The sequence below is a fragment of the Ranitomeya imitator genome, chromosome 1 (genome assembly GCF_032444005.1).
Source record: "Ranitomeya imitator isolate aRanImi1 chromosome 1, aRanImi1.pri, whole genome shotgun sequence".
NCBI classification, from domain to species: Eukaryota; Metazoa; Chordata; class Amphibia; order Anura; family Dendrobatidae; genus Ranitomeya; species Ranitomeya imitator.
In genome coordinates this window covers 733,794,335-733,810,395 of record NC_091282.1, presented here as the reverse complement: position 1 = coordinate 733,810,395, position 16,061 = coordinate 733,794,335, and the positions used below count along the sequence as shown (strand labels likewise).

Genomic DNA, 16,061 nt, shown 5'->3' with positions numbered 1-16,061 from the left:
TTTTGTGTTTTCCATGAAACTCATACTTTTATTAATCAAATGAGTTGCCAAATTAATTGAAAATCTAATCCAGACATTGACTAGGTTCGAAAAAAAAGATTTTTATTTGAAATAATAATTTTCTCCTTCAAGCTTTGCTTTTGTCAAAGAATGCTCCCTTTGCAAAAATTACAGCATTGCAGACCTTTGGCATTCTATCAGTTAATTTGCTGAGGTAATCTGGAGAAATTTCACCCCATGCTTCCAGAAGCCCCTCCCACAAGTTGGTTTGGCTTGATGGGCACTTTTTACATAGCATACGGTCAAGCTGCTCCCACAAAAGCTCAATGGGTTGAGATCCGGTGACTGCGCTGGCCACTCCATTACAGATAGAATACCAGCTGCCTGCTTCTTCCCTAAATAGTTCTTGCATAATTTGGAGGTGTGCTTTGGGTCATTGTCCTGTTGTAGGATGAAATTGGCTCCAATCAAGCGCTGTCCACAGGGTATTTCATGGTGTTGCAAAACGGAGCGATAGCCTTCCTTATTCAAAATCCCTTCTACCATGTACAAATCTCCCACTTTACCAGCAATAAAGCAACCTCAGACCATCACATTACCTCCACCATGCTTGACAGATGGCGTCAAGCACTCTTCCAGCATCTTTTCAGTTGTTCTGCGTCTCACAAATGTTCTTCTGTGTGATCCAAACATCTCAAACTTGGATTCGTCTGTCCACAACACTTTTTTCCAATCTTCCTCTGTCCAATGTCTGTGTTCTTTTGCCCATATAAATCTTTTCCTTTTATTAGCCAGTGTCAGATATGGCTGTTTCTTTGCCACTCTGCCCTGAAGGCCAGCATCCCGTAGTCGCCTCTTCACTGTAGACATTGACACTGCCGTTTTGCGTGTACTATTTAATGAAGCTGCCAGTTGAGGACCTGTGAGGCGTCAATTTCTCAAACTACACACTGTAATGTACTTGTCTTGTTGCTCAGTTGTGCAGCAGGCCTCCCACTTCTCTTGCTACTCTGGTTAGAGCCCGTTTGTGCTCTCCTCTGAAGGGAGTAGTACACACCGTTGTAGGAAATCTTCAGCTTCTTGGCAATTTCTCGCATGGAATAACCTTAATTTCTAAGAACAAAAATAGACTGTCGAGTTTAACATGAAAGTTCTTTTTTTCTTGCCATTTTGAGAGTTTAATGGAACCAACAAATGTAATGCTCCAGATTCTCAACTAGTTCAAAGGAAGGTCAGGTTTATAGGTTCTCTATTCAGCCAAACTGTTTTCAGCAGTGCTAGCATACTTGCATAATGGTTTTCAAGGGTATTCCAACCATCCATTAGCCTTCTTACACAGATAGAAAACACAAAGTACCATAAGAACACTGGAGTGATGGTTGTTGGAAATGGTCCTCAATACACCTATGAAGATATTACATTACAAACCAGACGTTTGCAGCTAAAATAGTCATTTACCACATTAAAAATGTACAGAGTGTATTTCTGAATCATTTATTGTTAGCTTCATTGGTTAAAACTGTGCTTTTCTTTAAAAAATAAGGAACCTTCTAAGTGACCCTAAACTTTTGAATGGTAGTGCATATATATATATATTAGTACAGACCAAAAGTTTGGACACACCTTCTCATTTAAAGATTTTTCTGTATTTTCATGACTAGGAAAATTGCACATTCACGCTGAAGGCATCAAAACTATGAATTAACACATGTGGAATTATATACTTAACAAAAAAGTGTGAAACAAATAAAATTATGTCTTATATTCTAGGTTCTTCAAAGTAGCCACCTTTTGCTTTGATGACTGCTTTGCACACTCTTGGCATTCTCTTGATGAGCTTCAAGAGGTAGTCACTGGGAATGGTCTTCCAACAATCTTGAAGGAGTTCCCAGAGATGCTTAGCACTTGTTGGCCCTTTTGCCTTCACTCTTCGGTCCAGCTCACCCCAAACCATCGCGATTGGGTTCAGGTCTGGTGACTGTGGAGGCCAGGTCATCTGGAGTAGCACCCCATCACTCTCCTTCTTGGTCAAATAGCCCTTACACAGCCTGGAGGTGTGTTTGGGGTTATTGTCCTATTGAAAAATAAATGATGGTCCAACTACACGCAAACTGGATGGAATAGCATGCCGCTGCAAATTGCTGTAGTAGCCATGCTGGTTCAGTATGCCTTCAATTTTGAATAAATCCCCAAGAGTGCCACCAGCAAAGCACCCCCACACATCACACCTCCTTCTCCATGCTTCACGGTGGGAACCAGGCATGTAGAGTCCATCCGTTCACCTTTTCTGCGTCAGACCAGAGCACAGATTTCAGACCAAAGCACAGATTTCCACTGATCTAATGTCCATTACTTGTGTTCTTTAGCCCAAACAAGTATCTTCTGTTTGTTACCTGTCCTTAGCAGTGGTCTCCTAGCAGCTATTTTACCATGAAGACATGCTGCACAAAGTCTCCTCTTAGCAGTTGTTGTAGAGATGTGTCTGCTGCTAGAACTCTGTGTGGCATTGACCTGGTCTCTAATCTGAGCTGCTGTTAACCTGCAATTTCTGAGGCTGGTAATTTGGATAAACTTATCCTCAGAAGCAGAGGTGACTCTTGGTCTTCCTTTCCTGGGACGGTCCTCATGTGAGCCAGTTTCTTTGTAGCGCTTGATGGTTTTTGCCACTGCACTTGGGGATACTTTCAAAGTTTTCCCAATTTTTCAGACTGACTGACCTTCAATTCTTAAAGTAATGATGGCCACTCGTTTTTCTTTACTTAGCTGCTTTTTTCTTGCCATAATACAAATTATAACAGTCTATTCAGTAGGAGTAACAGCTGTGTATCCACCAGACTTCTGCACAACGCAAATGATGGTCCCAACCCCATTTATAAGGCAAGAAATCCCACTTATTAAACCTGACAGTGAAGTGAAGTGAAAACCATTCCTGGTGACTACCTCTTAAAGCTCATCAACACATTAACAGAATGCCAAGAATGTGCAAAGCCAAAGGTGGCTACTAGAACCTAGAATATAAGACATAATTTCAGTTGTTTCACACTTTTTTGTTTAGTATATAATTCCACATGTGTTAATTCATAGTTTTGATGCCTTCAGTGTGAATGTACAATTTTCATAGTCATGAAAATACAGAAAAATCTTTAAATGAGAAGGTGTGTCCAAACTTTTGGTGTGTACTGTAATATTATATATATATATATATTTATATATATATATATATACACACATATATATACATATATATATATATATATATATATATATATATATATATATGTTACTGTAAAAGTCAGGACGGTAAAACCTAGGATTTACCGGTCAATCTGGACATTCACCCACATATGTTACTGTAAAAGTCAGAAGGACGGTAGAACCTAGGATTTACCGGTCAATCTGGACATTCACCGAGGCCGTCGGTAAAAGCTCAAAATGAAAAGTAAAATTGGACTTTTACCGGTGAAGTCTTGGTAAATGTTCATTGGTCGCAGCCTCTGTCTGTCATAGAAATCTTTTTTCAACATCAGAAAAAAAATAAAAGGCAGCAACACTTACCTGCCCAGATATTAGAACAAATGTACTGCAGGGTGTAGCCAGCCCATAAAGCAAGATGTTAGCAAAACAGGTGCAAAATACCAGATCAACAGCCACTCTCCACATACCCACTCCTGGAGGGGGTGACTGCCCAGTATACAAGTGCACAATAAAGGCCCACATAGGGCGTTGTTCACACAATGGTACTGCATAGTGTACTTGATTTTTTGAAATATAGAAGTCTATGAAATAAACTTTATCATTCATTTGGAAATTTTTCTGTGTGCCGGAGATCTTTTTTGATGTTTTTTATTTTAATTATTTTTTTAACAGGGATATGGTGCCCACACTGCTGTATACTACGTGGGCTGTGTTAGATACCGCATGGCTGCTATATACTACATGGGCAGTGTTATATACGGTGTGGGCTGTGTTATATACTGCGTGGGCTGTGCTATATATTATGTGGCCACTGTTATATACTGCGTGGGCAGTGTTATATACTACGTGGCTGCTATATACTGCGTGGGCAGTGTTATATACTACGTGACTGCTATATACTGCGTGGGCTGCGCTATATATTACGTGGCCAGTGTTATATACTGCGTGGCCTGTGTTATATACTACGTGCCCAGTGTTATATACTGCGTGGCCTGTGTTATATACTACGTCGCCTGTGTTATATACTGCGTGGCTGCTATATACTGCGTGGGCTGTGTTATATAGTACGTGGCTGTGTTATATACTGCGTGGCCACTGTTATATATTGCGTGGCCTGTATTAACGCATCGGGTATTCTACAATATGTATGTATATAGCAGCTACATAGTATATAGCACAGGCCACGTAGTATTTGTCTGCTATATACTACAAGGTTCCTATATACTACGTGGCCTGTGCTATATACTATGTGGCTGCTATATACATACATAAATACATATTCCAGAAGACCCAATGCGTTAGAATTGGGCCACCATCTAGTGTGTGTGTATATATATATATATATATATATATATCACAACTATGGTCTCCGTGGCTAAATTCCCCTGACCTTGCTCCCCTTTCTCTTACCTTATCTAGAATTAGAGGCAGTCAGGCTGACTACTTATCATTAAGAAGTAATGTTACTGATATGCATTAAATACAGATGACACCTTCTTTTGTAATATGTCTATTCTTAATATTAGTAACATTTTTCTTTATTATGATGCTTTATTGAATACAATATGCCGTTTTTTATACTTTTCTGTCATGCTTGATATCTGGGGGACTGATTTCAGGATTGAAAATTTAAGTAGAAATACATTAATTCCCATGTCATTTACATAGATTCCCGCAAATATGTGGGTTCTTCAGCTGTATAAAGGATGTACATCCGGTACTCTATTTTTTTTATGTGAGAAGTGTCAGTATGAGATAAATATATGCTTGATTACCGCTCTAATGGAGCACCGGTGAACCCATCCACATCACTCACATTACTGTAAATACATACATTAAGCAGGACTGAATGCGCTGCCTTGTATTATTCATAGAGCACTTAACCAGAGTCAGGCTGAAAGGATATACACACTCTATATTAATATTACTTATTTATAGCCCCGTCAGTCTTGGAGAAGAACCATGCTTCTGGAGAGACCTGCTATTATTAGGCCGCACAATGAACTATGTATGTATACCTTACAGCATTACATAGTGAATATAGATGCTAAGAGCCCGCGCTGCCAGTATCAGGTCACACCTAGATCTATCTGGTTCACGTTTCAAGGACAGGTCTGCTGTATATGATCACTGAACCAGGAATGATGTCATCTGCTGCTCATATAGAAAGTGGTCTCAGAGCAGCTCTCTGCTTTAGTAAATGCCGTCATTCCCTCATAAAATAACAGTGGTGCATTGTGTCATTCCTCTGTTACTCCTCTTGGAAATATATAAAATTATTGACCATTAGGTGCTAATGGGTAGCACCTAATGGTCAACAGGGTTTGTTAATAAACACCTTGGCAACACAACAATATACTGTAAATATATTATATATACATACTCACTTTCAGGAACGGCACTGTTCCTCTATACTCAGCGCTGCATCCCTCGCTGGTCTGCTGGGATCATCATCGCCTAGAATTAAATTAAAGGGAACCTGTCACCCCCAAAATGGAAGTTGTGCTAAGCCCACGGGCATATCTACAGCATTGTGGAATGCTGTAGATAAGCCCCCGATGTAACCTGCAAGATAAGAAAAAGAGGTTAGATTATACTCACCCAGGGGCGGTCCCGTCTGATGGGCGTCACGGTCCGGTCCGGGGCCTCCCATCTTCATACGATGAGATCCTCTTCTTGTCTTCACGCTGCAGCTCCGGTGCATGCGTACTTTGTCTGCTCTTTTGAGGGCAGAGCAAAGTACTGCAGTGCGCAGGCGTCAGGAAAGGTCAGAGACTCTTGGAGCCTGCGCACTGCAGTACTTTGCTCTGCCCTCAACAGAACAGACAAAGTATGCCTGCGCCGGAGCCACTGCGTGAAGACAAGAAGAGGACGTCATCGTAAGAAGATGGGAGGCGCTGGATCGGACCGGGAACACTCCTGGGTGAGTATAATCTAACCTTTTTTTCTCATCTTTCAGGATACATCGGGGGGCTTATCTACAGCATTACAGAATGCTGTAGATAAGCCCCTGATGACAGTGGATTTAGCCCAACTTCCATTTTGGGGGAGACAGGTTCCCTTTAATTCGGATTACTGCAGAAAATCAGCAACTGCTTATTGTCTGCAGTGCTCACGTGAGACCCCCACCGGATGTTGATCTGAGCAGACCAGTCGGGCACACAGCACTAAGTATGGAGGAACAGTGCCGATCCTGGAGGAGATTATAATTGTTGTTTTCTTCCACCTACCTGGACCCATTAATAAGGGGTAGTGGATGCCCCTTTTGTCTTGTATTTGGTGGAATAAAAACTAATCTAAATCATAAGTAAAAGGTTTTTGGCCAATCATTGTTTCTTGAATACTAGAATCACAGTAATTTGGCTTACTCTGCCTACTGAACTGTATACAGCCTTTTGGATATATACTTAGCATGGGTGTAACTTCAGCCATAACCGTGGCGGCCGTCTGCCACCAAGCTGATATGTGACATTACTATTGCTCCTTTGGCTGCTTAGTTAATAAATGGTTCGAAGCTCTGTTTGCTATAGACAAGTGCCCTCTCCTGACCTTGCTCTGGGGCCCCTCTGCCACATGATATTATACTGTGCTAAATGTAAGTATGGATCTATGATTCAGAACTTCACCCAATGCAGTCCCAATGCCCTAGTGTCCTGCACTCATATCCATCCATTGAGATATTAATAATGTAATGTGTATGTTCACCCTACACATACACCTACCAGAATATATCAGATACCCTATTAAATGGCAACATAACTAAACTATGGGGGCCGTATTACCCCCACTGTATGCCCCCAAAAACAAAGATGTGTCAAAAAGAAGTTTCACAAAGAAAACAATATTGATAATCATGGCGATTATTAGGGGCAAACTGGTCAAACCTGCATAAGCAAACTAAGACCCCCATAAACAGATGAAAAATGGCTGAACCTGACACCCATCTGATGTGTTCTCCAAAGACAGATGATGTTGGAGGGAGGATGGAGAGAAGGATCGGGCAGTTGGAAATTCAGCACTGATCAATTTGTTTCGGGACAGATAACCACTGCCAGAAGAGCCAAGCGTTGATGTATATGGGGGAGTCAGGAGAGCTAGTAGTCTGCCAAATTAATATTTGGACGCTGGCGATCTTATGTGTCTGGCTAGCTGAAGGCTTGAACCCACTATTGGGTGATCGGAAAGTATATGCCCGACAGTAGCCACAGTCTGGATGGATGCCTACAGCGAGTCATTGTAAAAAAAAAAAAAAAAAGTATACAGTTACGTACTGTATGTGAATGAAATGAGTGAATGAATGAAATAGGTGTCATATCAGAAGTAGCACAGACACTTACCTTCACATGCGCCAGGAAGACTAAGCCACTGAAGGATGTCAGATTGTTATTCTCCAGATTCACGGTGTGAACGTTCCCAAACTGGTCTGCGGGAACAAGGTCGACCGTCCTAAGAAAACACAAGACAAGTGTTTATGTAAAATGTAAAGGTGCAAACCTAAGTGTGAAAAGATTTCATTCTGCAGTTAAAAACGCGACAGTTTTTTTTTAAAGCTTTTTATTCAGGCTTCCCATAGGAGCCTAAAAGGTAAAAACACACCAAAAGGGGCAAAATTGAATACGGTCTTAAGATGCACAGTGAACACATGTTTTCATGATATCACATCTACTTTCCTTGGATAGTGTATTCAGATTTTCTACACAAAAAAATGCAATAGAAAAAAAACAACAAAAACTGTATTTACGTTATGGGAGAACACAACCTAAAAATGTATAAATGAGTAATTCATGTAAAAGTACACATCACTTCACAATATTGGAGGCATTCTTTACCGCCAAGAAAACAACTTTGAATTCCGGTTCCTAAGTGTAGTGTCATCAAAAAATGTCCTATTGTTTATACACTGCTCAAAAAAATATAGGGAACACTTAAACAACTGTAACTCCAAGTAAATCAAACTTCTGTGAAATCAAACTGTCCACTTAGGAAGCAACACTGTTTGACAATCAATTTCACATGCTGTTGTGCAAACTGAATAGACAACAGATGGAAATTATTGGCAATTATCAAGACACACTCAATAAAGGAGTGGTTCTGCAGGTGGGAACCACAGACCACATCTCCCTACCAATGCTTTCTGGCTGATGTTTTGGTCACTTTTGAATGTTGGTTGTGCTTTCACACTCGTGGTCGCATGAGATGGACTCTACAACCCACACAAGTGGCTCAAGGTAGTGCAGCTCATCCAGGATGGCACATCAATGCGAGCTGTGGCAAGAATGTTTGCTGTGTCTGTCAGCGTAGTGTCCAGAGGCTGGAGGCTCTATCAGGAGACAGGCCAGTACACCAGGAGACGTGGAGGGAGCTGTAGGAGGGCAACAATCCAGCAACTGTACCGCTATCTCAGCCTTTGTACAAGGAGGAACAGGAGGAGCACTACCAGAGCCCTGCAAAATGACCTCCAGCAGGCTACAAATGTGCATGTGTCTGCACAAATGGTTAGAATATAACAAAGGAAAGGTAAAGTAGCCAGCTCACCAATGATGATCACAGGTGCACGGATCTCCGTTGCAGGCAAACGAATGAGTCCTCAGAAAAAAGTTGAGATCCATCTCCTTAAAATTAGGTAATATTTATTGATATCAAAACAAAGATAAAATCCATAGGCATAGGATAACCAAGCTCCCTCCGGTAGGTGCCCCTGCACATGAGAGGCTATACGGCAACGCGTTTCGATCAGACGATCTTTTTCAAAGCCATATCCTGATCTGGTTGTGCTGTCCTATATGAGGGAGCTCATCCAACCAGAATACCTAAATAGGTCACATGATAGTTCATAAGGTCCTAACATAAAATCATTATACAAACATCGATATACAATAAAATATTCACTTCCTATTCAACAATAATGTAGCATAGTTTCGTTTCGTTTATTAAGTCCCATCGGGGATCGGGTATTTAAATGGAATATCCAATATGCCTCTCGCGTAAGGAGACGCCTTCTGGAGTCCCCGCCGCGAAGAGGCACATTAACCTGTTCAATTCCCTGGACCTGAAAACTAGCAGTACTTCGTGCATGGTGAGTAACAAAATGTCTGGATGCTGCTTTCTATTTGCGCCCTGTGTGTTATTTATATCATATAAATGTTCCCGGATGCGTGTCTTGAGTTTTCTCATTGTACATCCCACATAGGACAAATTGCAATCTCTGCAATTAATTTTGTACACTATGTTGGTAGAGTTGCAATTGATATATTGCTTAGTATTGAATTTAATTGTTCCCTCCGCGTTATGGAACGTTTTAGCTACTAGGGCATATTTACAGGTGCTGCAGTTATTTGTGCCACATCTAAAGAACCCGGGATAATTTAGCCATGTTTGTGGACATTTTGTTGTCTCTGGCCGAAATATATTAGGAGCTATTTGATTACCGATAGTCGGTGCTCTTCTTGACACCACATTAATACCAGAGTTCAATATGTCATATAACTGTTGGTCCTCGTAAAGAATGGGTAAATATCTGTAGATAATGTCTTTGATTTTGGTGAATTGAGGACTGTATTGAAAGCATATGTAGGGTTCACACTGAGCACGTGACAGACGTGACAGAGTCTGGAGACGCCGTGGAGAGCAATCTACTGCCTGCAACATCCTTCAGCATGACCGGTTTGGCAGTGGGTCAGTAATGGTCTGGGGTGGCATTTCTTGGAAGGCCGCACAGCCCTCCATGTGCTCGCCAGAGGTAGCCTGACTGCCACTAGGTATCGAGATGAGATCCTCAGACCCCTTGTGAGACCATATGCTGGTGCAGTTGGCCCTGGGTTCCTCCTAATGCAGGATAATGCCAGACCTCATGTGGCTGGAGGGTGTCAGCAGTTCCTGCAAGATGAAGGCATTGAAGCTATGGACTGGCCCGCCCATTCCCCAGACCTGAACCTGATTGAACACATCTGGGACATCATGTCTCGCACCATCTACCAACGTCACATTGCACCTCACACTGTCCAGGAGTTGGCGGATGCTTTAGTCCAGATCTGGAAGGAGATCCCTCAGGAGACCATCTGCCGCCTCATCAGGAGCATGCCCAGGTGTTGTAGGGAGATCATACAGACACATGGAGGCCACGCACACTACTGAGCATCATTTCCTTATCCACTTTGATTTTGAGGATCATTCCAACTCCAGACCTTCGTGGGATATTAGTTGTGATTTACGTTGATCATTTTTAGGTTTTATTGTTCTCAACACATTCCACTGTGTAATGAATAAAGATTTACAACTGGGATATTTCATTCAGTGATATCAAGGATGTGGGATTTTAGTGTTCCCTTATAGACTTATCTATACAGTATATTAACTTTTGCATTTGTGTGTTTGATCTTTGGTTGGTCAAACAAACATAGACTTGTGTTCGTATAAGCCTGTAGTATTGATTTTTAAGTTAACATTTGTTGTAACATATTATGCTGTTATCCTGGATGACAGATGCATGGTAATTGAACAATGATTTTTCAGATATGCTGATTGCACATTGTTGAGGCCAGCTAGCTTGTTGACTTGCTAAACAGAGGAGTAAAAACTATGCAAATTTATTAAATAGTTCAACAATGCATGTTCATCTCATCACATCTTCCTCTTGACCCCTGGATGCTGGCTTGAAGGACAACAGTTGTGAGCTATATAAGTGGGATATGCCTCTAACAATATACATCCAGAAAGCCAAGAGATCCAAAGAACCAGAGAATCTTTACAAAACCACAGCCAGGAACACTACAGGACAGCTGCCAGAACATCATGGCTCCATCGCAAGGGGGACAGATTAGACTAACACCTCAATGGACTGTCTGCTTCCTAAGCTTGTTGTTACCTCCTCTATGTGCCTGCCACAGGTGAGGTAGTCGGCTCTGGAAGCTCTGAAATCACAGCTGCTCTTATCCCGGCGATTCAGTGGAAGGGTGAGACTCTGTAATTTTGAACCATCTTGGGTATTTTGCTGGGATTGTTCTACAAATTATTAGCCATTTTGTGGTTCAATAAAGCACTGCCACACTGTTTTACCCTCACCCTGTGTTCTCTGAGTAGTATTTCGCCCAAGGTAAAGGAGACCAGGCAGTCGGTCAGATGTGCCCTGGTCCATGAGGCTTTGGCTGGCGTACTAAAGCACACACTGACCCTCCGGTCTATATATCACCTATTGTAAAACAGTAAATCTTGTGTTATCTACTGTATATAGAGGTGTTACAGGAGGAGGTGAGCTGTGACATCACCTGCTGTGAATGGTGGATCCTGTTTTATCTCACTTTCTGTAATACGATGCATTTTTTTGCACATGAAAATATGCAGCAGAAAAAAGAAACCAAAATCATCAAGGGAACGTGGTAGATTTGCTGCATTTTTATTGTATTTTCTGAACGTTATACAGGAGCTCTTTCTGTTTCGGTTCAGATCCATGACACTGACTTCTTTTGTAAAATCAGTAGTTAAAATACAATGATTACTTTTTATTATTTCTTGGGTCTAGTGAGGATAACTGAACATCAGGTATATAGTGGAAAGATCCTTATGATGTGTGGGTTTATGCTGAATTCTTATGCTGTGTATTACCATCCCACAGGTTTGGGAATATATTTCTGATGATAAAATATTCATAAAAGCTTATTCATAGAGACTGTAAATTATTCATCATCATTATTTCTATCATCAAGACTGTAAAAAGCATCAATAGATATGGGGTCTGCACGCTCATGATGTAAAAGCTAAAGTGTGCACTATTTATACAGACCCAACACATGGAGAGGGACATTTACTGGCGATAGGCATTTCTGCTCTGGACTTCTTCCCAAAATAGTACCGTAATTTATCCTCTGTTCTTAGGATAGGGAATAATTTACTGATCGCTGGAGGTCTGAATCCTGGTAGCCAGGCTCTGCAGAGCTCTGTCTTGAATGCAGGTGTGCACGCTCCATTCATTGCCTATGGGACTGTTGGAAATAGGTGAGTGCTGTACTCTGTTATTTACAGCAGTCCCATAGACAATGAATGGAGCAGAGGTTGAGCATGCACATGGCCATTCAAGACCCCAGGGCTCTGAAGAGCCTTGATAACAACGTACAGTGTCTTATTGCCATTCTCCCAGTGGTGACACCCCCAACGATCAGTAAGTTATTTCATATTCTATGGATAGGGGACAACTTACTATTGTGTGAATCACCCTTTAATGTAAAATGTATTGATGTGTGACATGTACCACAGGCCTTCTCATTGTGCACTAGTAGAGCAATAGGCTGACATAGTATTACACTGATTTTGTTGGCCCGTTTGAAGCCACGTCGCTTTTAAGATTACACAAGGAAAAAAAGAAAAAAAAATTACAGTACATTTTCTTGCTGTAGTAAACTGCTAATTTGTGTACTATGTAGTGTATATAGCAGAATTATACCTTATGGATGAGGCTCTCCAATTTAATTCTTGCAGTTCAGTAAAATTTTGATGTCCGATTTTTTCGGCAACCATATCAGAACTGAGCCGGCCTCCAAAAGTGTCCTTGGCGTTTTCACATTCCACTGGGTCCTTTAGAAGTTAAAAAACAAAACAAAACATGAAAATAGAAGCTAGCAGAGGTTAAAGGTGTGGTCCGGTTATTAAGGCATTGTATGTAGAATCGACTCCCGGTCCATCAGCCTCATCAGCAATCAGTAGTGTCTGGACGGGATCGTTGAGACATCATTCGCTGCTCTTCTTTTGATTAGCCGGCCTAGCGCGACATCATCATCATTGTGGTGTGACAACCATAATAACACACCAGACCAGCTAATCAAAAGAGCCGTGGATGAGGTCAGATCTCACGGATCCCGTAAAGCAGTCACGGATTACTGACGTGGCTGATGGACTGGGTATTGTGAATCGATTTGCACTCTCTCTACTTAAATGGCTATATACTGTATAGTCACAGGTTTCTGGATCCTTTATTTGGTCAATGAATGATACGGTTACTTGCACATTTTACTGCACTATTATTTGGGTACTACTTGGGATGGGATAAGGGGGTAGCAACAAAAAATCACTATCACTCTTACATAAAGGCCCATGCTAATAAATGATCGAATGATACATAATGGTGGGACTGGAAGTAACAGGTCACATCACTTAGGATATACCCACTCATTGAAATAAATTAGTACATTCAGAAGAAAAAAACGCTATGACTGGCAGAGAAGAAACAGCAACACTAACTATAATGAGACGGAGCACATACGCTCCTATAATATGAATGGCCACACATTACATACTGCTTACCACTGCGGATCCGTCCAGAGCTTTCAGTGACGAGAGATGAAAGATGACAAATAAACGATAGTTGTCATGATTCACCGATATTGGATTACTGTACAAGTCCAAAATCACAAGGTTGCTCAAGCCCTAATAGGAAAAATGTGACACATGTAAGTTATAGACAGGAGAAATTACTTTCTTTGTGCCTTTTGTCCTTTTAATCCTTCAGGGCTGAGGTATATCTGTCAGTAAGTTTGACCCTCCCCATTCCCAAACTATTCATACGTGCATGTATGAATGAAGCCCAGAGAGACTTGAACTTATTAGCACCTTTATATTGTCAGTTCGTTGCCTGAATCTTAAGAAATCCCTAGTTTTTGCGGCATGCACATGAGTTAAGTGCAGTGAGCAGGAGAATGCACTTATTATTGGTGCCTCCCTCGGTCTGCTGATTGATAGCTGACTTCACCTCTGAAATCAGACACCAGCCAAGATATCTTGCACCTGCGTGGATCAGCGGTGTCCTCGCCTCTGCACAGTCATTTGACCTTCTGAGGGTGAAGGCTCAGAAGGATTCCTCTGTCTCACCGGTCCTGTGGGTCCTTCTGCGTTTGTGCACTTTGTTTTATGTGGACTTGCCCACTGTTTTCCCATACCGGCTTTTGTATTTTGTATAATAAAGGTCCGGTCTTTATGGACTTTTCAGTCGTCTTTTGGTGTTTTAACACCCCCCCCCCCCCCTCGTCTCTATGTTGCACGACGTGTCCACATTGTTGTCCACCACTTATGTTAGCAGTATTTGAATTCGACATACATCTTTAAAATGCTACGGTTATGCGTGAGTTCTTTTTATTATTGAATACTAGTGAGCAGCATATCGGAACAATTTTACCTTGAGGTGGTAGATTTCTTGGTTGTTGCAGATTTGGTTATTGCTCAGATACAGTTCTATCAAGGAGCTGGCTCTCTGCAGGCCTGCCAGTGAGCTGATGTGATTGTTCTCAGCAGACAGAAAGTGAAGATGAGACAGATTATCAATAACTTCTCTGTTGAAACTTGTAAGTTGGTTCCTATTAATGCTCAAGTGCCGGAGCTTCACTAGCTTTGAGAGCCCTAGAAAATAGGAATAATAAAAAAAAATTGTTCCTCATTTTCACGTGTCCCCCTTGGAGCTGAAGCTAACCTGTGCTGCTAGTGTGGCCTACAGATAGAATCCTCCTCTTGCCGATATCAATATAATCCCTTCTTACTGTCCCCGCTATTCCGCACGTCCTGCAGAGGTTCTGATCCTTCCCCAACAAGCAGGACAGGAAGCCATTTCTATGTCTGAGCATGTGTGACCAGTACCCGGCTCATTAGTTGGGTGAGCACATTACTATACATTCTGAACACCAAGTGGTGCTTTACTGTTTTAGTAGATATCCAGTTTGATCCGTTTTTAATCCCTGACATCCACCATATGTTTACGACTGATGTGCGCCCTTACTCTGGTGGGCGCCGGCTGCAATACACAGCTAGCCCCTAAGTGTAACTCATGAGACACTCAAAAGGTTAGGACATGGGTGAAGAGGGCATGGGGTGTTTGATTCCAATGCTCATGCCCCAGTTCTTCCCCTGGGTTGCCATCAACTTCTGAAGGCCCCCATGCCTGCTATGTTAGTACGCCTGAGAAGCCCAACCTATAACAGTGTATTGTATAAGCAACCAAATCCACAGTCCTTAACAGGAATAAGTATTATAATTAAAAAGTTTAAAAAAAGTTTATATATACTATATATAGTGGAGGGTATAGTGTAATGGTTAAGTGCACAGCCTACGACAAGGGAGATGGGGGTTTAAATCCCAGCTCTGCCCTGTGGAAAAAATAAAAAAATGAAATTATATACCAAGGCTCCTAACACTATAATACCTACCTTAGGTGGCTGTTATAGCGTAGTAGTTAACGTACACAACCACCATCGTGGCAGACTGTAGAGCCTACCTCTATAAACATGAGAGTCATGCCGGCTCGGACATCGCCTGGATTAACAAGGTCCGCGTTGGATGTCTAGGAACCAGGACAATCTGATGATAAATGGGCTACTGGAACAAACCATACATGGACAAGGCAAGAGAACCTGGATCTGATGAAATGAAGACATATTTAAAAATTAGACTACAGTATATGCAACATGGAAATGTGGTCCAAACTGACGCGTTTCGACTATTCCGGTCTTATTCATGGAATGAAGACAGACCCACATCGCTGGTGTGAAATACAAAAGGACATACAAAAAACAGGTGCATTAATTAAAAACACCAGGGGAGCAATCAGAGACTCTCCAAACAGTAGACCATAATGAAACCACATGAGTTAAAATTATAACATTGACACAAAAATGTTGTAATAGTATTTAGTAATTGTAAAATGTTTGGAGATTCTGATTGCCCCCCTAATGTTTTTAATTAATGCACCTGTTTTTTGTATGTCCTTTTGTATTTAACACCAGCGATGTGGGTCTGTCTTCATATCATAAATAAGACCTGAATGGTCAAAACGCGTCGGTTTGGACCACCAGGGACCCCATTTCCATGTTGCATATAGCCTAATTATGGTT

The 16,061-nt window shown here is 41.6% G+C and overlaps 1 protein-coding gene across 1 annotated transcript in view; it reads right to left on the bottom strand.

Annotated features, from left to right (window-relative positions):
• Window positions 1-16,061, bottom strand: part of LRRC9 (leucine rich repeat containing 9) — a 188,371-nt gene that overhangs the window by 50,810 nt on the left and 121,500 nt on the right. The window contains exons 22-25 of the mRNA XM_069733499.1: window positions 14,357-14,577; window positions 13,489-13,611; window positions 12,632-12,762; window positions 7,533-7,641 (exon numbers count right to left, since the gene is read on the bottom strand). Of these exons, the coding sequence (XP_069589600.1) occupies window positions 7,533-7,641; window positions 12,632-12,762; window positions 13,489-13,611; window positions 14,357-14,577 (584 nt within the window). The remainder of the gene's footprint in view (window positions 1-7,532; window positions 7,642-12,631; window positions 12,763-13,488; window positions 13,612-14,356; window positions 14,578-16,061) is intronic.